Below are 25,130 nucleotides of genomic sequence, written 5' to 3' on the forward strand. Positions count from 1 at the left end.
TTGGCCATCCAGGCCCCAGTTTCAACTGAAAACTGACCTAAAATATTGTAAGATATATAACAACTTATGTCAAAATAATTAATTTATTATAAACAAAACCGTTAATAATTAATTTCCTTCAAGTAAAAAAAAATTGCTGAGTACCATATCATTTCAAAACACTGATGTTAGAATCAAGAAGAAGCAAATTTATTTGTTTTCAATGACCCTCATTTATAATCTGAAAGCCTAAGACCTGCAAGCATTGAAATTGTGAAGAGCACCTTGTACATTGAATTTACGTCACACTGACCAAAACTAGAACTTCTATTAAATTAAGAATCAATAGGTACAACATCACAGATATATATTAGCTCAAATAAGGAGATAGCTGTATTGAATTTGAAGCTCTGACGTCATCAATCTGTTATTTGATGGTCGCAAATTAAGTTTACTGGTGACACGTTAGCAGAGCCAGTAAAATTGTATTTCCGACCATAAAATCACCAACTGATGTCGTCAGGGCTTAAAAAACAATATTGTTACAATGTATCTTTATTCTAATGAAACTAACAGAAAATGTCACATCATATATTTAAAATCTGTCATGGGTTGTCTGTGCTTGCCATGAGAATTGGAGTCATTATCCAATCAAACTAAACGAAACAAACAATGTTGCAATACAATAAATAATAGCTGAAACAGAGTAAAAGTTGCAAAATACCGTAAATTCATATCAACATGATCAATGAATATTTATTTGTTACAGCTAATTCTCTAAAGCATGTAGAGCACGACTTTAGTTAGCTTGCTTGCTTTGTTTTTATATTGTACAATCATTAGGATAACACCCAATTAAATTTAAATATTATATATACAGGTTAAACTATGCCTATATATATTGTTTAAATATGTCAATCTTATTTAAAAAGCTTGTATAAACAATTATACAAACAAAGCAAGCAAGCCAACCAAAGTTTTGCCATACATGCATTAGGAAATTAGCTGTAAACAAAACAACATTCATCCATAACTTTTTAAGTCAAAATGTAATAAGCAATTGAACAGTAAAAACAAAAAGGAAACATAAATTTAAGAAGCATTACTTTTCAGTAAATAATATGAAGCACAGAAATACCATCAAAATAATTTCAATGATTCAATGGGAGAACATAAGGTGATTTTTTTTGTTAGACTGGAGATTTTGGCAGATCAAAAAGGGGAGTAACAAGTTTTAAATTTGAAAAGCAAAAACAAGAGTGTTTCCCTCCTAGAACTTATGTGTTTGAAAGTATGGTTAATTATATAATACTATCCACCAATTCTCATAACCATTTCATTGTAATGTTAATATGGGAACAACTTAAAAAATCACAGCAAAATGTTTTGTTACAAATTATAAAGAGTCCAATCTATTCAATTGTTTTGCCCTGACTAATAAATTTATGAAAAGTTGGACTCGTTTGAATTAATGCTGTTGAAATATAATTTATTTAATTGTAAAAAAAATATACAAAAATTATTTTTCATCCAATCACCTCCTTAAAATTCATGGGGATATCTTCCCCTTCAAGAATTGACAATTTGATATTAATCTTGTTATAATTGCATCAGACCCTAAAACCAAGTCCCATAGCTAAACTATGAATGTGCCATCACTTTTTTCTATATACATGATTAATTTGAGTCACATGAATTCCTTTCGGCACATTTAATGAACCGTTCAGCACCTCCTGAGTATGAAAACTCCCAATAGGAGCACCTCTAGTTCTAACATCATTCAGATTCAAAGGAACATCATCTGGTTCATCTAAATCAAATGAATGCTTTTCTTTATGAGAATTGTATGGTTTGGTGGAAGTTTTAAAGTGTTTCTGATGATGTTGTTCCACTGGTTTTTGTTGATATGAACCAACATTTTCTGGTCTTTTATAGTCCTTTGAGTAGAAGTATCTAGTGCTTTGACCTTTAGAACTAGGTTCATGACCTTGAGATGAAACTCCGTAACTTCTACTTGTAGAAGAATCCACACCAGTGGAATGACCACTTGCAAAGTTTTCTTTGTTAGATTTGGAATAATTATTTTGTGACCTTGGCTCTTGAGGTTGACTTGACTTATAATAAGATGCAGGGTCAAAGTTTGTGGATGACATATCTTTGTAATAAGTCTTTTTCATGTCTTCCATTGGAGTTTTGGCAAATGGACTTTTGCCTATATCATCGTACCACGACGTGTTATCATGACCTTTTGAACTTTGACCTTCATCGGTAAGATTATCATAGTTAGAGTTTGTATCATCTTGTGAAAATGTGTCATCATCTATGTTATTCACTTCCATTTTGCTCATCTCCATGGCAACTCGAATCATTTCTTCTTCATCCTGGTGTGACTGTGGAGCAAGGTGGTCAAAAAGGTGAATATTGTCGTCTGCATGCTTCCTTTTTTCTATTAAAAAAATTAACAATTCAATGTACAGTGAATCAAAGTCAAGTTAAGGTGAGCATACTTTAAATTCAGAAATAATACATGTAATATCAAAAAATGTAATAGCGTAAAATGTGACAGGGTTGATATCACAATAATTAAAACTCGCATTTCAGATTTTTTTTTATAAGAATGAAGCGGAACTTTTTCCAGTACCACAAAATTAAAACTGCATTTTGATCTAAAAGGACAAAATCACAATAATAAATGCACACAATAATTTCTGAGTTTACAGTACTAATTTTATCCCTTCACTCAATAATGTTGCTCATGCTAATATGAGGCAGACAGGTGTTTCCTGTGAGACTACAAAGTATGTTTAACTATAATCACACACTCCAGGAATTACTGGTACTTCCTTTGAGGTTGTCCTAGTTGAGGACTATATCTGTATACAAGTAACTAGCATTGCAATTATTTGTTTTAATTATCACACCTGTAAATTAGCCAGAAAAAAATGAATAAGTAGTAACATGAGAATTGTCTTAACTATAGCAGGATCTGCTGATTGTTCCAGAGCACCTCAGTTTCAACCTCTTTTTGGTGTGGTTAGTATTGCTCAATTGTTAGTTGTCATGCATTGGTTTTTTTTTCATTTCATTTTAACCCTATCTTTATAGGCTAAAAGGATTGTTAATTGCTGAACTCAATGTATTTTATACAATGTAATAGAAAATCTGTGTAGAATGGAAACTGTGGCCTAAACCCATCATGTAAGGGTTACGTCTATGTATTTTTTCCCGTATGAATGGTTTTACACTAGTAATTTTGGGCCCTTTATAGCTTGTTGTTCGGTGTGAGCCAAGGCTCCTTGTTGAAGGCCGTACATTGTTTTATAATGGTTAACTTTCTTTTTTTTTTATTTTAATGGAGAGTTGTCTTATTGGGGCAGTCACACAACATATTCCTATATCTATTGGATCAACAATTTCAACTACTGTGGATTCTTTATTATTCTTTAATTTGGGTACAAATTTTTGTGGGTGTCTTGTGTACAGGTGAACCACAAATTCAAACGTTCAAGGAATAACATTTTTTAAACAGGCTTTGGATACAGAGATTGGAAAAGCTTCGAAATCAAATATCCACAAAATGCAATGTTTTCAGCAATCCACGAACATTGATATCAACAAAAATAAATGAATCCACAATAGGTTTACTTATTGCAGATATTGTTTTACCTATAACGTTTCCTGCTTTAAGCTTCTATCTATCTTTCTTAGAAGTTTTTGCTAAACTTAACAAATATGACGATAACACTTTCTTGGTGAAATAGGTATATGAAAGTGTAAATAATTTCAACATGTGAAACTATCAGAAAGACTACCCACTCAACTTCAATCTTAATTTACTAGGATTGTCAGTTTTCCTATAAAAGGTCGATGTTTTTGTCTGGTCACACTGGCTTCCTCCACCCTTAAAAAACTGACAGCCATGAAAAAGCCCAAAAGTATTGCTTAAAAGTGGCTTTAAAACGCCATAAATAAAATAACAAGTGAAACTGCAAGCTACTGCTCACTGATGATACCCCCGCCGCAAGTGGATAATATTAATACTGTAAAAATATGCAAGTGTTCAGTAAACAGGAAGTTGTCGAGTGATGAATCTGAAAACGCATCACACAGTAAAGCTGACTTATATAAATCCTGAAACCAAATTTCAGAAATCCTTGTATTGTAGTTCCTGAGAAAAATGTGACGAAAATTTTCAACTTGGCTATCATGTGTAAAATCACACAAGTGTTCGGTAAACAGGAAGTTGTCAAGTGATCAATCTGAAAACGCATCACACGGTATAGCTGACTTAGATAAAACCCTGAAACCAAATTTCAGAAATGCTTGTATTGTAGTTCCTGAGAAAAATGCGACGAAAAATATTCATGGGACGGACGGACTGACTGGCGGACTGGCGGAAGGACAGACAGAGGTAAAACAGTATACCCCCCCCCCCCCTTTTTTTTAAAGCGGGGGTATAATAATTATAAAGACTACCTTCTGTGTCATTTGTAGCAGATGAATTGGAAGATGTCTCATCATCATCTTCAACTTCCTCAACTTTCTGTGGAACTGGTTTACCAGACATTTTAACATTTCCACTGCTTGTCTCCGCCATTTCCTGTAATTCATGAGATAATGAATACTTTTTTTATATCAAGATTTGATGATCTAAGAGTATAAGATAAAGAAAAGAAAGCTTCATATTGCCATTTGCCACTAGAATCAAAAGAGTCAATTTAAAATAGACCTGATTTACTGTTTGAACTACAAATTATAAGCTAAATGGTATTTAAACCCCCTTTTCTCATGTTTTCTAAGCACATAAGTTTATTACCTTTGATTCCATAGGTTTACATAACCAATTCTTTGAGAAAATTGTGAAACTTCAATTTACAAAGCTTGATTCATGTTTACTTTTATGGGAGAGCAATAGTTGACATCTTGGCAAACTTGAGGTGGTTTTTTTTCTTCTTTTTTTTTGTTGTTGCTGTACAGCTTTTTTTTTTTTTTTATTGTTGCTGTACAGAGCATAAGGCAGTTAACTACTTACACAAATTGACATAGATTTGACAGAAAGTATAAAAATTGGTTTACTGCTACAATAATATCAAGTATGTTCCCTATTGGAATTTTAAAAAAAAGATATTAAAGTGACATTTGTATTTTTTCAAAGTTAAACAAGAGTTATACAATATAAATTGAGGATATGTGTTATTTTTATGGTTCTTATTTCAGTGTACATATTTTATAAAATTCTAAGTTATTAACCAAGATACAAACTCTAAAAAGAAATATTCAATGACTTACAGACATGACAGAAGGGAAGAAGGTTTTTTTTATAATATTTATAATATGATATAAACACAACAACAACAAAAGAAATATTTAATATCTAATAAAATAAAAATTGGATTTCTTCTTAGAATTAAAACTAGAGGCTCTCATTCTACTTGGGTTTTTGAAATCATATGAAAAAAGATAACATTTGGATACAGAGTAACAACACCTGGCCAGCACCTCATTAAGAAAGGAACATTTATGCTATGTTTGGTTTCATTCAATTCAGTGGTTCTCTAAAAGAAGTCATTTGTATGTACTTCCCAAAGGATCCTATGTTAAACCAAGTCCCCTGCTGGCAGCCATCTTGGATGATGGATCCGCTACAAAGTAACAACACTTAGTCGACACCTAATAAGGAACATTCATACTGTGTTTTGTTTCATTCCATTCAGTGATTCTCTAAAAGAAGTCATTTGTATGTATTTCCAATAGGGTCCTATGTTAAACTAAGTCCCCTGCTGACGGCCATCTCGAATGATGGATTGGCTACAAAGTAACAACACTTGGGCAGCACCTCATAAGGAACATTCATGCCATGTTTGGTTAGTCCATTCAGTGGTTCTCTAGAAGAAGTTCAAAATGTAAAAAATTACCAGGGCCAGGTGAGCTAATAAATATTGCTCAATTTGACTCTTTCGTAAAAGCTACCTTATTTTGTATTTTACCTTCTCCAGTCTTTCTCTTTCTCTCTTCAGTTTTCTTCTTTGTTTCTTGTTCAATTTCAATGGTACCTGCAACAGAGAATTTACTTGTATCATGCCAATATTATACAAGTGAAATTTTTGTCTTCTTTTAAATTTGAACTAACTAATAAAAAACTTAATATTTGTATTGTTCTTTCTTCCTTTAAATATTATTGGGTTGTATTGCAATGACTTGTTACTGAGACATGCATATACTGCTTATATAAATATTCTTTCAGGGTTTTTCCTTCTTGACTTAGATACTGTTTTATTTCCTTAGTTCCTGTTAGCCGAGTAACAATTAAGTCAGGATATTATCATTTAATGTTATAAAAATTTATACAATGTGCACAATATAATATTGTTTTAATGTCAAATATATATATGCTACCCAATAACGAGTAGATTTACACACAATTGATTAGTAACATCATACATGTGATAGACTAACTTGCTAAAACAATTAGTAGTGAACTCTTAACTGATTATAATATTATACAAGGTTGTCATAGATACTGCATCAGCCAGTGTAGCAGCCAGTATAGGCGTTGTGTCTTAGATATCTATCTATGTTGAACAATATGCTACTTAGCTAGGCTATCCAAATAACGTCAGGGTAAAAATCTTCCTGATGCCATTTTGGAATCCCTTGATAGCAAGAACTTTTTGGGCTATCTAGATCTATTTATCGCACCGATGGTGAAATATCACTTTGTGATTGGTTTAGCATGGTCACGTGGTGACCTCCTATGGATCCGTAGGGGTAAGTAAATTTCATAGGGATTCATGACACGTTAATGGTGACGACATCTAATAATGTTGTTGTGTTTCATTGTTATTTTTCAACAAAACGCAGCAGAAAAGGTCTGGCGTCCAATAATTTGTTATACGGTTAACTGCTGATCCTATGGATATTACTAACCCTCTATGGATCTGTAGGGGGTCAGTTGTGAACAATATTACTTTATGGTGGGCATGGATACTAAATAACATACAGTTTATTATTACAATACCTGACTAGTTTCGATATCATCAATGTTGTCATAGATACTATCATTATCTTCTGACTCAGATTCTACCATCTCTGGTGTGGCATCTCCTGTCTTCATATTCGAAGTTGCAGGTTTCGTTAGAATGACTGAAAAAAACCATCAAATGTTGATTTTTTAAAATTTAAATCTCAAAACTTAGAAGGAAATAAGTTTTTGAATTCTTCAATCCTACATCTTTTTATTCATGATATAAAAGCAGTTGCAGATAAGAACAAACAGACATAATTATGATAATGTTTGAACTACTTTTAACACCCGCTGAACTCCCATTCAATTTTGAATAAAGGGAAAATATGATAAAACTTGAACAGGCTCATTAAATTTCAGCAAAACCAATCTCATTTAATATTTGATAAACAATGACAGTGTTTTAAATTTTATGATTTTTTTCACACTTATGATTTTCCTCTGGACATGAAAATGGAGGTGTGACAGACGAACTAATAGAAGTACAAGGAAATCCCTATAAATTGTGCTTGTTATTACCATGGTAAAAGTAATACATGTAGCTTACTTGTAGGTGATAGTTAAGTTTCAGCAATGATATTGCCCATAAATATAGTCACATGTTATACTTCTGCTTACCTGGTTTATTTGCTTTCTTTTGCTTCTTTCTTTCTTTCCTGGATGTGATTACAGTCTGAGGTTTAGTTTTAGATTTTCCTTCTTTAATGTCATTATTTTGTGTAGAAGTAGAATGAACCTTAGAGCTACCAGAACTTTGGGTACCAGTAGAAAATTGGTCATTGAAATTTCCTGAGCCATAAAATGCTTTATTTGGAGTATTTGTGGAGGAAGTCTGGGAATTTGATGATCTCCTGTCATGAAAACCACTTGTGTCTGAGGAATTCTGGGTAGTTGGTGATCTCCTGTGATGAAAATCACTTGTGTCTGAAGATCTTCTTGGGTTGAACCTTGAAGATGTTCTATGTACATTATCTGATGTAGGATGATGAGTATGACTATTATCTGAGTGGAATTGACTTTGTCTATTGTTGAAATGTGCTGATCTAGACAGAAAAGGATCCTGATGTTGTTGTGGTCTCCGAGTAGTCCTCCTTCTTCTGGAATGTCCCTTATTTCCCGTTTTTATCACAGTTATTCTTCCATTTTGCATAATGACAATTTCTTCCCCATCGTCACTATCATCGTAATCGTCAAAACCACCATGCATACCACTGAATGGGTCCATAAAAAATTGCTGGAAAGGACTCTGGTGGAAAGGACTGGAAAAGGGATGACCAAAAAATCCCCCAAATGGTGAAGGTGAAGGTCGGGCTACTCCAAAGTCTGTAATATAAACACTAATAATTCAGAAAGTATCATTAACAAGACCACTACCAAGTCTGGACATATGTCCTTGCATGCAATGATTTAGGATACATGTTTTCTGAAGTATAACTAAAGTTATAGAAACTGTTTGATCAAAATTTTCCTTGTACATTTTGTACAATAAATGTTGTAAAATTTCTCATTATCAGCTAACTGGTTGTATGGAAGATGTAAAAATAGCTTACTTGCTACCACTCCACATTATCAAGCAAAATATTGAATTATTCTTATAAAGCCAAGAAAATGTAAACAATAGTTTTCTACCATTGTATTTTATAACAGATAGACAAAATAAAATTAACGGTACCAATTTTCTTGCACCAGATGCGCATTTCGACAATACATGTCTCTTCAGTGATGCTTGTGGCCAAAATATTTGAAATCCAAAGCTTATATAAAAGACGAAGAGCTATAATCCAAAAGGTCAAAAAAGTATAGCCAAATCCGTGAAAGGTATCAGAGCTTTGCATGAGGGAGATACATTCCTTATTTTTTAATAATTTCTGATATTTTGTAACAGCAAATTTTAATAACACAAGAAATCCGTATTTTCATGTCAGTACCGAGGTACTGGCTACTGGGCTGGTGATACCCTCGGGACTAATAGTCCACCAGCAGAGGCATCGACCCAGTGGAAGTAAGAAAATTAACGGTACCAATTTTCTTGCACCAGATGCGCATTTCGTCAATACATGTCTCTTCAATGATGCTCGTGGCCAAACAGGTGAAACTGCGAGCTACTGCTCACTGATGATACCCCTGCCGCAAGTGGATAATATTAATAGTGTAAAAATATGCAAGTGTTCGGTAAACAGGAAGTTGTCAAGTGATGAATCTGAACAGGCATCACACGGTATAGCTGACTTATATAAATCCTGAAACCAAATTTCAGAAATCCTTGTATTGTAGTTCCTGAGAAAAATGTGAAGAAAAATTTTCAACTTGGCTATCATGTGTAAAATCATACAAGTGTTCGGTAAAAAGGAAGTTGTCAAGTGATGAATCTGAAAATGCATCACACGGTATAGCTGACTTATATAAATCCTGAAACCAAATTTCAGTCCTTGTATTGTAATTCCTGAGAAAAATGTGATGAAAATTTTCAACTTGGCTATCATGTGTAAAATCATTCAAGTGTTCGGTAAACAGGAAGTTGTCAAGTGATGAATCTGAAAACGCATCAAACGGTATGGCTGACATATATAAATGTTGATACCAAATTACAGAAAGGGTGGATGTGTAGTTCCTGAGAAAAATGTGATGAAAGTTTCATGGGAAGGACTGACTGACAGACAGAGGTAAAACAGTATACCCCCCCTTTTTTAAAGCGGGGGTATAAATATTTGAAATCCAAAGCTTATATAAAAGATGAAAAGCTATAATCCAAAAGGTCAGAAAAGTATAGCCAAATCCGTGAAAGGAATCAGAGCTTTGCATGAGGGAGATACATTCCTTATTTTTTAATAATTTCTGATATTTTGTAACAGCAAATTCTAATAACACAAAAAATCCGTATTTTCATGTCAGTACCGAGGTACTGGCTACTTGGCTGGGAAACCCTCGGGGACTAATAGTCCACCAGCAGAGGCATCGACCCAGTGGTAGTAATAAAATTAACGGTACCAATTTTCTTGCACCAGATGCGCATTTTGACAATACATGTCTCTTCAGTGATGCTCGTGGCCAAAATATTTGAAATCCAAAGCTTATATAAAAGATGAAGAGCTATAATCCAAAAGGTCAAAAAAGTATAGCCAAAACCGTGAAAGGAATCAGAGCTTTGCATGAGGGAGATACATTCCTTATTTTTTAATAATTTCTGATATTTTGTAACAGCAAATTTTAATAACACAAAAAATCCGTATTTTCATGTCAGTACTGAGGTACTGGCTACTGGGCTGGTGATAGACAAACTGACAGACAGATTGTGCAGTTAAGAGACCTGCTTTTGTAAATTGTAACAATAATGTTTAGATAGATGAAGGCAAGTCTTTTACAGGAACATTTTTACCCTTAAATTTTCATTGAATATCATATCAATCAAAATTATGACAGTCGTTTTTGATTCGTTCTACAATTATCCCACTTTTATATGCAAGTTTTGTCTTTAAAATGTTAAAGTTTGAAATAATCTTATTTAATTGTAGTGTACATTTATTTTCAAATGGTCAATAAACATGAAAAATATTGTTAAAGCCATGCACACTTTCAAATATTAACTTGCATCAGAAATCTGACTTCTAACTTTTCATTCATATACTATACTTCAATTCCAGTATGACATTGGCTTTTTTTAAAACTGTTTCATTTCAAGTTTTACTGATGAGTCTCTTGTCTAGAGCACAAGGTTTTAATCCTAGTATCTATGATTTTTTATAATAAAAGATAACATCTTTGATACAGCCAAAAAGATCTTAAAATATAACATCTTTGATACAGCCAAAAAGATCTTAAAATATAACATCTTTGATACAGCCAAAAAGATCTTAAAATATAACATCTTTGATACAGCCAAAAAGATCTTAAAAGATAACATCTTTGATAAAGCCAAAAAGATCTTAAAATATAACATCTTTGATACAGCCAAAAAGATCTTAAAATATAACATCTTTGATACAGCCAAAAAGATCTTAAAAGATAACATCTTTGATACAGCCAAAAAGATCTTAAAATATAACATCTTTGATACAGCCAAACAGATCTTAAAATATAACATCTTTGATACAGCCAAACAGATCTTAAAATATAACATCTTTGATACAGCCAAACAGATCTTAAAATATAACATCTTTGATACAGCCAAACAGATCTTAAAATATAACATCTTTGATACAGCCAAACAGATCTTAAAAGATAACATCTTTGATACAGCCAAAAAGATCTTAAAAGATAACATCTTTGATGCAGCCAAAAAGATCTTAAAAGATAACATCTTTGATGCAGCCAAAAAGATCTTAAAAGATAACATCTTTGATGCAGTCAAAAAGATCTTAAAAGATTACATCTTTGATACAGCCAAAAAGATCTTAAAAGATAACATCTTTGATGCAGCCAAAAAGATCTTAAAAGATAACATCTTTGATGCAGCCAAAAAGATCTTAAAAGAAAACATCTTTGATGCAGCCAAAAAGATCTTAAAAGATAACATCTTTGATACAAACAAGTATCTTTGATACAGCCAAACAGATCGTGTAAATAAGTGGGATAAGGAAAATACAAATACTAACCAGGAACATGTTACAACAACTTGGAACATCTAGACATAATGAAAAAAAAATGTCTCTTGTATAACACTTCTAACATTAACTTTATACTCACCGCCCATCATCCATGGAAACAGCCTAGTCAAAATATTAATCTATAAATAAAAATGATGTTATACAGTCATACCTTTACATTGCTTAGATATCAAATGTATCAGATACATAAATAACTACATCAGGTCAATTTTAGTACATAACTGAGATTTATATATTTTCGTGGATTGAAGAATTTTTTTATTTTAGTAGATACCAGATTTTGTGGTTTTGCTGAAGTTTGCATTAAATGCTATGAAATATTCAAACTTTATTGAACAATTCAATTTGTTCATCTAAACCTAGGAAATCAATGAAAATTGGTAGCCTACTAATACATGAATTACAAAATGTAACAATGAATCCTCAGTCACCTTCAAGAATCAAATACACTTTTAACCGTGTACATAGGAAGATGTGGTGTGAGTGCCAATGAGACAACTCTCCATCCAAATAACAATTTAAAAAAGTAAACCATTATACATGTAGGTCAATGTACGGACTTCAACACGGAGCCTTGGCTTTTTATGGAATCTTATATTTTTAGTCATTGAAACTCAATCTATCTGAGTGTGTTGCATTCCCATCACAATGGCCACTAAAATGTCAACCTTGACTGATCATACTGCTATTGATATAATTATTAGCCTTCCAATAATCTAATTGTGTGTGTGTGTGTGTGTGGCTATTGATACCAACAATATAAAGCTACTGTGGATTCATTTATCTTGTGGATTGAGTTAAAATTGAAGTTTAATGGATGCTGATTTGGTTGATTTGACAATCATGCATACATGGCTATGGTTATCATGATATACTATATAAATAAGACATAGCTGAGAGGGTGATAGAGCAGATTGGTACCCTGAGAAAACATTGTCAACTGTGGCAAAGCCATGGTTGACAATGCCTTTTCAAGGGGTTCTAATCTGCTCTATCACCCTCTCAGCTATGTGTTATTTAATTTATTATACTGAATATCCTATCATTATTGGCTTTTACAGATTACTTTTAATTTAACAGTATTTTCTATGACGTCACGTTCATAACAACGTTACGGGCATTAGAAAAAAACAACAAAAGTCAAGCAAGATGTTTTATTTTAAAATCTGAACCAAAACGTAGAACTTAATTAAGCATTGTATTTAATTCCTTGATGTAAATTCAATTGTTCTTTGAATTATCGATTTCTGATTGGTCTAGACGAGAGAGTTGCATTAAAAAAAAATGTCACCCGCTCAGCCATGTGATAGAGTAAATTGACACCCTCTTCTTAGCCAATCAAAATATGACATTTTAACGTGAAGTATAATAAATTTATATAACTTACTGGGACATCATGTCCACCAGCCTGGCCAGTAAATTGTCCATCTTCTTGAAATCCTACTGCACTTGGTCCTGAAAATCACACAAAGTATAAAATTAGTACTAAAACTTTATCAAAAAATATATGATATTTCTCTATTTATTTCACCTGACTGTGCATGACTTAAATTGTTTTGTTCACTTAACTAGAGGCTCTAAAGAGCCTGTGTCGCTCACCTTGGTCTATGTGAATATTAAACAAAGGAAGCAGATTGAAAATTGACTACAAAGGTCAATAACTCCTACAGGGGTCAATTGACCATTTCGTTCATGTTGACTTATTTGTAGATCTTACTTTGCTGAACATTATTGCTGTTTACAGTTTACCTATATCTATAATAATATTCAATATAATAACCAAAAACAGCAAAATTTCCTTAAAATTACCAATTCAGGGGCCGCAACCCAAAAACAGGTTGTCCAATTCATCTGAAAATTTCAGGGCAGATAGATCTTGACCTGATTAACAATTTTACTTCATGTCAGATTTGCTCTAAATTATTTGGTTTTTGAGTTATAAGCCAAAAACTGCATTTTACCCTTATGTTCTATTTATAGCCATGGCGGTCATCTTGGTTAGTTGGCGGGGTCACCGGACACAATTTTTAAACTAGATACCCCAATGATGATTGTGGCCAAGTTTCAAATAATTTGGCCCAGCAGTTTCAGAGGAGAAGATTTTTCTAAAAGATAACTAAGATTTACGAAAAATGGTTAAAAATTGACTATAAAGGGCAATAACTCCTACAGTGGTCAACTGATCATTTTGGTCATGTTGACTTATTTGTAGATCTTACTTTGCTGAACATTATTGCTTTTTACAGTTTATCTCTATCTGAAATAATATTCAAGATAATAACCAAAAACAACAAAATTTCCTTAAAATTACCAATTCAGGGGCAGCAACCTAACAACGGAATGTCAGATTCATCTGAAAATTTCAGGGCAGATAGATCTTAACCTGATTAACAATATTACCCCCATGTCAGATTTGCCCTAAATGCTTTGTTTTTTGAGTTATAAGCCAAAAACTGCATTTTACCCCTATGTTCTATTTATAGCCATGGCGGCCATCTTGGTTAGTTGGCGGGGTCACCGGACACAATTTTTAAACTAGATACCCCAATGATGATTGTGGCCAAGTTTGGTTAAATTTGGCCTAGTAGTTTCAGAGGAGAAGATTTTTGTAAAAGTTAACGCAGGACGACGACGGACGACGACAGACGCCGGACGCCAAGTGATGAGAAAAGCTCACTTGGCCCTTCGGGCCAGGTGAGCTAAAAACAGTTAATAATTTTTTTTATAAATAGTTTATTATTAGTATTCATTTCAGAGGAGTTAACAAAAGTTTGCTGATGTGTGTACAATATTTCATGTCAGTTAACAAGATTTCAGGGTCTCTTTGATCAAGCTTGGTTTAAGCTTTTTTATCAATTCAATTCACTTCAACAAGCAAATTCTATTTTGCAACCATGGAAAAATTACAAGTTTTGGCATAAAAAAATCAATATTCACATTCAAGGCAAATGGTTGATTATCTTTCATTTGTTTTGGCCAATTTTATCAATAAAGAATCTGTCTCTTACTACATTGTACTAGCAGGAATATTCAATCAATAAAAAGTCTATTGAATTTGCCATTCACTGCTGAGTAATAGGCCATTATAAAACTTACAATTTCAAATAAAAAATAGAATTCCTAAAGTTTGTTCCTTTCTTATAAATTATATATACCTCTGGCACAAAAGCAGTTGTTTTGTAATTAATTGATTGAACTTATACTGACCTTACTTATCAAAATTAACCTAAAAACATCAAGTATAACTTCTGCCAGGTTTTATTATAACTTACCCTCAATAAGATATTTGTGTGCATAACCTATCTCTTGAAACTTTTCTTTGGCATCCTCACTTTCATTCTGTAAATAAAAGGCAAATAAAATGTGTACAAGACAATATTTATGCCTATAATGTTATAAAAGTGTTGAGACTTTAATAAAATATTGAATCTGCTTATCCTAGGCCAGATCCAGTAATTCTACGTTGTCATAGGTTACTGTCAGCTGTCATGATTGTTTTTTGTTTATTGTTGTAGATTAAATCTGGCCATTGATTTTTTTTCTTTCAATTTGTCATTCTGGAACCTTTTATAGCTATTTATAAGGTATTTGTTTCGCTTAATGTTAATTTGCAACCTGCAAATGCTTCCTAGGTTATTTATGAAAAAAATCTCATTATCAATCAGACCACATCTATTTATATTGTTTTATAAAAATTTCTGAATGTCATTTTATCAGTTGCTCAAAATCTTATGACAGATACAGTCTTCTATCTAGGTTGACTCAAAATTCTCTGGGAGTTAAAATATTTATGTGGTCCCCCCAAAAAAATATACAGTACGCCCAGAGAGTATGTAATCGCGAACTTTAATCACCGATTTCCGTGTGTAGCAGATTGACATCGCGAATCACGGATTATACTCCCAATTTCCTCCAAAGATTCTCTCCCAACACCGCGTGGCTGTTAATTGGTTTATTGCCCATCTATGAACTGAAAATTAATGACGCGTGACAACATCATCGGATTAGCCAGATTTATTACCTTTGTACATTTAATCGATCTTGATTGCACCTGTGTTCTTTAAAATACGGTATTTAAATGTCCTTTCATTGTCAGATAAAAGTGTGACATTTTTATTTAGAATAAGATAATTATTTTTATATGTATATGCCCATGTCATTGTCTTATGACAGGCAACGTACAACGTATAAAAATACGAATAAAACACTTATTTTGTATTTTCATTATAGTCCGATCCGGTCATAATTTTTGTTTTTTTCAACAAAGATGATTTTACCACAATCAGAACCTTTTATGACCTACTCAGTGAGCAATATTCGGTTCATTAATAGTTCAATATTATATAATTAATATCAACTGGCTTAAAACAAAATGATGTTTTTATGGTTATATGTATGAGCAATATTCGGTTCATTAATAGTTCAATTTTATATAATTAATATCAACTGGCTTAAAACAGAATGATGTTTTTACGGTTATATGTTCAATCTAAATAAAACCCAAAAGTTAATTTATCAGATCAACAAGTGAAAGTTCTCTGTTAAATACTTTCAATTTATTTTGAAATGTAAAATATTATGTTTCACTACCTCGGTAGATTTCCGACTTGAAATATTTGAATTTAAAAAAGAAACTGTAAAGTGACAAATATTTTGTATGTATGCAATGTGGCAGCCCTTTATTCATAAATACTGAGATACATTTGCCGCCTAGACACAACACAAATATCACAACCTTATTTATTTATATGGAGAAAAAAATCATGTGCTTTTTATCCGTAATGATCTGTTATTGATCTTTAATTATTTAAAATAAAATTGGTTTAGCGCAATCGGTCCGTATTTTACTGCTTGTTAAAATCCTCGGCGAAATATAAAAAGAAGTATTCTAATGCAATTTGTATGTAACAATTTTTTTCATTGGCTAAAAGTTGCCGTCAAATCCACAGTTGACCAGGCGTAACTAAGGAGGGACAACCATTTTGAAATAATTGAATCAACAAATGATCGATTAATAGTATATAATAGAAAATAAAACAACACCTACCTCGAATTTGCCGTTTTAATGTTATTTTATCCGAATTTGAAGCGTACGGGTAACGTAATAACCTCCAGTTTGTAAGTTTTCATTTGTATGACGTCACGTTTACCCATGACGTCTTTGCGCCAAAATCATTTATGAAGTTTCGCGGATTTTTTTTTATTTGTCAAATTTAGACATTTTCCCAAGTTTTATCTGATTATTTCATTTAGAAATGCATTAGAATCGGAATAACAGTACTGTAGTTGAAGAGTTGCCACCGTCAATTTTGATTTGACGGTCGCAAATCTCCGTTTTACTGTCTCCGCTACGCGTCGCCAGTAAAACTGCATTTGCGACCGTCAAATCTACAATTGACGGTGGCAACTCTTCAACTACAGTACTGTTATTCCTTAATTTTAACAATTTATAAAATAGAATATTAAAATGAAACTATATCGTATTTCAAGAAAGAAATATGTAAAAAGAACTGAACGACATGCATCCTGTCTTCATCTACCATTAGTATATAGTGTTGACTATGGACGTATAAATAATGTCCGGTTTTATGTCCTCTGTTGACTGAGAAACGTAAAAATAAAAGACTGATGTTGGTTTATTCAGAAAAGGAATTTAATTTAGAATCCGGTTAATCAATTGTAAAAGGACCTTCTAGAGCCTCAATCTTAACGCACACACATTTATGTCAATTTTTTACAAAGCAAGTTTAAACCTTGAATGAACTTTCCCACGGTTATCCAGAAAGGTCACCTGAGTTTACTGTTACATGATACTATTTCCCGCCAAATAAAAATCTCGTGGACAAAATTGATGTCACTATTTTTAGCATTCAATATTGTGAGCGAAGTCAAGTTCAAGTTCAACTACGCACTGTTGATCACTGAGATTCGTATCTTCTTCCCACGGCAATTAATTGCTTTAAAAATATTTAAAGATCACTCTTCTAAATACAACACAAAAGTTTACATTCATTGTGCGTAAATGAATATTATGCAACGACGAGTTGATGCAGCTATAGAAGTAATCCTGTTGTAGCCGAAATGTATTATTTATCCTAAAGTAATGCTAATAAACCGTGAAGAGAAAATGCTGTAGACTTATTAAGCATAAGGAATGGTGAATAGTTATTTCTTTTTTTCTTGCATATTGCATATACAAGTTTTAAAACGTTATTTTCTTTCTTTCTCACATTTTATACCTTCAGCGTTAATTTCCGCGCAAGTATGTCTCTTTTCGTAACTTAAGTTATATAAATTACCGATAAAATAAATCGAGATCATAATCAAGTATAGATTTTTTTTTATAAAACTATAATGCAATTGTAAGCATTAACAACAACCTTTTGCTTTTTAAAACGTTTATTTTGTAATCGTAAAATGGAAATTGCGTAGACTTATTAGCATAACAGATAGTGAATAATACTTTCTTTTTTACTTGTATAAACAATTTTGAGACTTGTAATTTTTCTTAACACTGCCCTATTTTATTCAGCGTTAGTCTCTGTTTATTGTTACACAATTATATCTCTTTTCGTAAATTAAATATTTATTAACTGATAAAAAACGGAAGTCAAAATCAAATATAGTTTGTTTTTAAAACTTGATTTAAATGTACAGAGTCAGTGCAATTAAAAGAATTAACAACAACGTTTTGATTTTTATTTAATCTTTCAATTGTTTCAAGCAATCAGATATAAACTGATAATCAATAGACAGGAAATGCAATTGTTTAATTACATAAGAAATCTTGCATACCTTGACTGTCGCTTGTCGGCATAGATCAGAAGGATTAGGACAATTAATTACCTGGTGTGACACCGCATCACTCCAGACTGGGAGAGATGTCGCTAATACAATAAACAAAAGGTAACGGATTTACGCGAAAGTCGGAGTGAATACTCCCAAATTTCTCCGAGAATTTAGGAAGTGATGTCGGAGTTTCCTGGTGTTACACCAGGAAAAAACTCGGTGTATGGAGTATGGGATGACTTACGCGAAAACTGTACTGTAGCTGTTCAAACACACAACCTACCGCACTTGAGAAATATTTTGTACAACAAATTCTTAAAACAAATGAAAGACAAAGCACATTCATTGCAAATAGTGGTAACATTTGGCTAACCTTTCCATTTCAAATGGTGGTATCATTCGGCTAACCTTTCCATAATTCAAATGGTGGTAACATTCGGATAACCTTTCCATTTCAAATGGTCGTAACATTTGGCTAACCTTTCCATTTCAAATGGTGGTATCATTCGGCTAACCTTTCCATAATTCAAATGGTGGTAACATTCGGATAACCTTTCCATTTCAAATGGTCGTAACATTTGGCTAACCTTTCCATTTCAAATGGTGGTAACATTGGAAAAATTTCTGCTCTTTCCAAGTTAGGTTTCAAAATCTGACTGACCTCCTGACATTTCAGGCAAAGTTTTGTTTGAGTACTTTGAGATAAATTTTCCCTTTTTTCTATGCAAATTGCCATATTTGAGAGGCATTATATTTCTGGACAACCATAGTTTTCCTTTTTCATATATTGAGAAAACTGGACAGGTTGGAATGTTGAAATCCACATCAGTACCTACTCTTTAAATAAACATACCTTATCAGGGTGAAATATCAATGCCATACGCCTGTAAGCTTTCTTGATGTCATCTGAAAATAAATACAAGAAAGCATTCAAATGTGAAAGATGTGACTATACACATGGGTCAGGTGACAACACACATTCAGCTGAATAAATGTGTATTTCTTAAATGTTTAGAGGCAAAATATCTAAAGCATATATATTCATGTCTTGAAAAATTGATAACATATTTGAAATTAAGGCATTCATGTGTTTTGACTTAGAGAAGGTTGTATTGTCGAAATGCGCATCTGGTGCAAGAAAATTGGTACCGTTAATTTTATTGCAGATGATATTATAACATTTTAATCTTTGTAGGTTGAGGTAGTAAATATAAAAACACACATATATACTTGAAGGTAATTATACAAGTTAAAATTTTATCTGCAGGTATTGAATCTTTCAATAAGCAAATTTATAATCAGACATGTCAGAAACAACATTTATAAAATGCAAATAATTGTTTGAAATGATCAGAAATTATTAAACAGAAACAACATAAAAGAAATCTATGAATCAATAAAGAACCATAACTCATAAACAGCAAATATGAAAATCATTTGAAATCAAACAAATATTCATTTAATATTGATATGAAGCATGGCTATAAAATGCTTCCCCTTTACCTTGAATTTTGTGCTTGTATAAAGATGTAGGGATTTTCAAGAATATTTGTCAAAGTAATTATATTTTTGATACTTTTTCCCTGTTTAGCCCTTAAATCATTGTAAACATGGTAAATGGCAAATTTACTTGAATTATGAAAGCAGATTTACAAGTTTTATGATGATTATTATAATCAAAGATCCAAGTTTGACAAACTCAAGATGCTTTATTTTCAAGATAATTTCATACAATGTACAAATAATGGAAAACATTATAGTTTCAAATTCATTCTTTAATTCCAGTTTTTTTAGGCGTGATGAGTCATTTTTGACGAACCGACTGTTAGGCATCCTATTTTTTAGTCTGGTATCTATGACAATGTATGAATCTATTTACCGTCTGTTGCATCCTCTTGAACTCCCAAAACTTCCAAACATCTTCTTCTCTCCCTCGCTCTACTACTCATTTCGGTTAATTATAGATCTGACTAAACTGAAATAAACAAGTAAGACTTTTCATACATTGAAAATATTTATAATAAGAGTTTTAATAGTATATGAATCAATATCTTTGAGCAAATCTAAATCTAGAAATTTACTTGAGTTGGGGGCCATGGACTGCCTAAGAGGATGCTCACTCTGGTCATGCTTCAGTGATTCCCTATATAATCAACCATTTTTTTCCCAGAAAAGGGGGGGCTCTAAATCTGCCTCTTAATAAAACATGGGAGTTCCATCTTTGCTAGACAAGCTCAAGGGTTCCAGTGGGCGGAGATACTAACCCTTAGCTTTGAAAGATGTGCAAGTTGTTATATGATATAACAAAGATATCACAGTAGGAAGAAATTATATACCCCCACCCTCCTAAATCGTTGACATGTTGGAACTACAGCCATTTCATCTAAATCTCGGGACATGTTTGAGCCATTGTCACAATTGGACAAGTCTTACAAATTCAGCAAAATTGACCAATTATATTCACAGTTACTTGATCTCAAATATTAATACTGAGATGCCAAAATTAATAAGTAGCTGTCAATAAACCCCATGGTTGCAGCGCAGATAAATGCCCCATGAGTGTGTTATCAATATTCTTTACCATGTTAACAAAATTAGCCAGTATAATTCCTTTCCTTAAAAAATGTTAAGAACTTAGAAGGGGTAAAAAAATTGCAAATTACTCATTTGAGTTCCCGTAATACATAATAAACACATCACATGCTGCACTAGTGTAGTCTAAATTATTAATTGATGTAGATTGAAATTGACCGCTGGACCTGTTGTTAGTGTAGAAATAAGTGATCAATATATCACTACATTGTACCCCTTGACTTGAGAACAGTCAAAAGCTTATCCTTATAATAATGTTTTTCATCACAGTTACAATGATGAAAACCAAGGAAAAATCTACATATGAATTAGCTCAGACTTCTTAACTGTCACGAAATAGAAGTTCCTTCATAATATATGTTCCAAATCAAACAATATTCTGAAATAATATTTCCACTGGAATAAATATTACAATAAATGTTTCAACAAAATAAATAGTATAGAATACATTTGTTCTTACAGGAACATAATCATGATAATATTATATGACATTATTAATCAGGTTGGGAACAAACTCTCTCTATGGTGATTATACCTGTATAGAGGGATAAACCTTCTATAGAGGGATAAAATTATCCCTCTTTAGAGGGGTATTTTTGTTTAGACTGGATTTAAATCAAAACAGGGCAGAATGGCATTTCTCTACTTATTATGGCAGTAACCTGCAACAGTTGATGCACCAATTGATGAACTTAGTTTAATATGCACATGCCCAGTTTGCTGCTTATCTGACTAAATATAAAATCTATTGTTCACCATGATTGAAAACTGTGATGATCAGGTAAATTCTACTCACTTATGCCTCACTGAACAGAATTTCTATTGTTAGATTTAACATGAAATTTAAAGGTCAACTATTCCTTTTGATGTTGATCAGGTGTTCAGATACAGTACTCTTAAAAAATATCGATTCGATAACTTTTTTCTCCGATTTCCGTGTTTCTCGGAATCACACCGAGTACCGCGGATTTCACTCCTAAAATCCTCCAAAGATTCTCTCCCAACACCGCGTGGCTGTTAATTGGTTTATTGCCCATCGGATGTACTTCAAATTAACGACGCGTGACAACATAATTGGATTACCCAGATAATTTACCTTTGAACATTTAATCGATCTTGGTTGCACAGGTGTGCTTTAAAATCACGGTATTATAAATTGAACAAATGTTTTCCTTTCTTTGACAGATAAAGATGTGACAATATCGTTCAGAATAAGATAATCATTATCTTTTATATTTGTGTCTTATGCCGTTATCTTTAAAATAGAACGTACATACGAAAAAGTATGAAGAAAATTGTTATTTTGTGTTTCTATTACAGTCCGGTCAGGTCATACATTGTGATCTTTCAGCAAGGACGATTTTGCCACAATTAGTTTCTTTTATAACTTATTCAATAAGCAATATCAGCGCATTAATTGTTCATTATTAAAAAATCAACTGGCTAATAAAATCATGTTTTTTTTTCGGTAACCCGATTCGTCGGATCATCAAGTAAACTTAATTTATTGAGCAATGTAAAATATGATGTTTCACCACCTCGGTACATTTATACAGACTTGAATAATTCAAATTACGAACAGAAACTGTTAAATGACAACTCTGTTGACAAAGGAAATAATTTCAAGTGATATTGATAGTGCTCGTCATTTTCGCATTTTACGGAACGGTTTTCAAATTGACGAAAGTATTTATATCAATTTCGTCATTTGAATTTGGAAAGTGAAAAATATTTTCACATTAATTATATTATAATTGTACTATAATTCTACCGGTGTTTGACAAGTTTATGACGCTCAATCATTTTACGTTTACAAAAGATGTTAAAAGTTGTGATGATAAGTAATCCGCTTATCGCTATCCGATAGGTCACTAATCCTTTAATTATTGATAAAATTTATCAAACCTCATAATTGCCCATCATAATATTCTATTCCAGTTAAATCAGTCATCATTTTATTTTCAAAATTTCCCAACCGCCTACAATTGGCATTTCTTTATCGTATTATCATGATTATTGTCATTTGAATACAATCAGTTTTTATTACCAAAAATGAAATTTAATTGGTATAAAAGACATTTAAAATTATACACCTGTTTGACACTTAAACTGGTATAGTAGACCGGAAATATAACTCTTTATTACTTCAACCTTTACCTGTCAGGTAATCCAATTACCCATTCAGTCTTGTGCCGGTATAGATCAAAGTAGGATAAGGGCAATTAATTCCTCGGTGTAGAGAGTGAGCTCGTTATCACAATAAACATTTACCTGATTTTGGGAGAGATTACTCCCAAATTCCTCCCAACATTTTGGGAGGAATATCGGAGTTTGTCAGAGTGGCTCCGACATTTTCCTCGGTGTAGGGTGTGGGAGAGTTGGTACTCTTGAACTGTACTGTACATGTAGGTATACAATAGATTTCATGTTTTGTCACTTTAGCAGAAAACAGGTTATCCCAATTTTTAGTAAAGTGCATATGTTGATGTGTAGGATTTAATAATGTCCCCAATGAAAAAGTGTCCACCGGACATTATTTCCTAGTAAATACAGTCTTGGGACAATATTAACTTATTTATATGTGTCCTGGACACATTTTTCTATGAAAAACTGTCCTCAGGTATGAAAAGGTGTCCCTGAAAGTGGACATAATTAAATACTATACTTCAGTGATAAGATGTCCACCTGGACATTTTTTCCCAGGACATTTTTGTCCTCCTGGACTATTTACTGACATTTTCTATAATGTTTGGAAAGTAATATTTAGAAGTAATTTTACTAACTGTCTTGATAACACCAAGATGGCATCCACTTTCATCATGACATAAGAATAAAACAACATCTAGCTTGTCACAGTGTACCACTAGTTTTTCAACATTTTCTTTTGCCTTCTTGTCATAGTACACGTAATTCAGTTCTTCAAATTTAATTTTAAACTTTTCGCATTTCCTTCTTGTAGTTCTTCTTTTATTTAGATTTGTATTATCAGGATATTTCTTACAACTTATATACTGTGGATTCATTATATTTCGTTGAATACCAATATTTCGTGGACTTCGTGGGTACAGGGAAACCACAAATTTTAATGTTCAACAAATTGCAAATTTTCTGTATGATTAAATGCAGACTTTTGGAAAACAACGAAATCAAATATTCACGAAAATCCAAGTTTTCCTCAATCCACGAAAATTGGACGGTACCCACGAAAATAAATGAATCCACAGTAGTTGTAAATTTCCATCCATTTTTTACTTTGTTTATATTAATCAATTTCTAATTAAATTTCTTATTTTATTTAAATTCAAGCATAATAAAACATTATGATGACCATTGTGTTACTTCCCTTTGATGACATAATTTGTTTATAATTATAGTAGAATTTGATAATGTCCACCATGAAATAATGTCCTCTATTTTATAACATTGTATAGGTATAATCACCATCCAGGGGGTTTGTTCCCAACCTGTTAATAACTAAGTTTCCAGTGGAACTTCTGTTAAGTGGAAGTCGACAAACTACTATTTAAGTAACAATAATGTGTGCCAATACTTTTGAGGGAACTGAACTAGTAACCACAGCAGAAAAACAGGTTTGAAACAAGGGAAGTTTTAGGAATCCTTAAGGAGATTTCATGAACATTGTTATATATTTTAGTTAACTTCCTTTATAAATTCTATGAAACTTTCAATTACATGTTAGTAAAACAGTAAAAAAAGGGATGTAGTGCATTCCTACAGAACGAATTATTTTTTTTAGAGAAAATCCTCAGCTACTGGGAAATAGTGAAACCGAAAGTAAGAATGAGCATGCGCACTATCTATATAATTACGAGATTTCTGTTTAGCATACATTTCAGGTAGCTGTCTTTCAAAACTGATGGATTTTAAGAGAACATGAGAGTGGATTTATCGCCAGTCGACTCTTTAAAGATATTAACTGAGAGATAGCGTTTAAACATTGTTTTTTTCCTCACATCGAGCCTCTTCTCTCTCTTCGGCGATGTCTCATTTTTCAGACTACTTTAAGAAACGAATCTAATCAGTCTTTTACTTTTATAATTTTAATTCTCACTTTGAAATTTTAATATATAGAGTTTAATTATATTTTGAACTTATTGCAAAGGAGCTTTATATTTTAGTCT

General features: G+C 32.3%; 1 protein-coding gene across 3 annotated transcripts; it reads right to left on the minus strand.

The window, feature by feature from the left end:
• Positions 1-995: 995 nt before the first annotated feature.
• LOC134690854 (dentin sialophosphoprotein-like) lies at positions 996-24,990 on the minus strand. 3 transcript variants are annotated; one of them, XM_063550974.1, is made up of 11 exons: positions 24,839-24,990; positions 20,276-20,371; positions 19,250-19,302; positions 14,880-14,946; positions 12,995-13,062; positions 11,687-11,726; positions 7,622-8,326; positions 6,998-7,122; positions 5,967-6,032; positions 4,456-4,579; positions 996-2,425 (listed from the first exon to the last, which is right to left on the minus strand). In XM_063550974.1, exons 2-11 carry the CDS (start codon positions 20,343-20,345, stop codon positions 1,635-1,637), a joined length of 2,109 nt encoding a protein of 702 aa, XP_063407044.1. In that variant the 5' UTR covers positions 20,346-20,371; positions 24,839-24,990; the 3' UTR covers positions 996-1,634. The 3 variants fall into 3 exon arrangements, with proteins under 3 accessions (XP_063407044.1, XP_063407045.1, XP_063407046.1); XM_063550975.1 differs by having other exon boundaries at positions 24,819-24,990; XM_063550976.1 differs by lacking the exon at positions 24,839-24,990 and adding an exon at positions 24,725-24,752.
• Between the last annotated feature and the right edge of the window lie 140 nt (positions 24,991-25,130).

Source organism: Mytilus trossulus, chromosome 11 (genome assembly GCF_036588685.1).
Source record: "Mytilus trossulus isolate FHL-02 chromosome 11, PNRI_Mtr1.1.1.hap1, whole genome shotgun sequence".
NCBI classification, from domain to species: Eukaryota; Metazoa; Mollusca; class Bivalvia; order Mytilida; family Mytilidae; genus Mytilus; species Mytilus trossulus.

Bases quoted from the DNA above. Each gene is read 5' to 3' on its own strand.
- LOC134690854 (XM_063550974.1), bottom strand. From the start codon at position 20,345: ATGAGTAGTAGAGCGAGGGAGAGAAGAAGATGTTTGGAAGTTTTGGGA. The intron at 13,063-14,879 runs GTAAGTTATAAT...TGTGATTTTCAG, and splicing joins ACACAAATATCTTATTGAGG to GACCAAGTGCAGTAGGATTT. The intron at 11,727-12,994 runs GTAAGTTATATA...TTTTATTTATAG, and splicing joins CTGGTGGACATGATGTCCCA to ATTAATATTTTGACTAGGCT.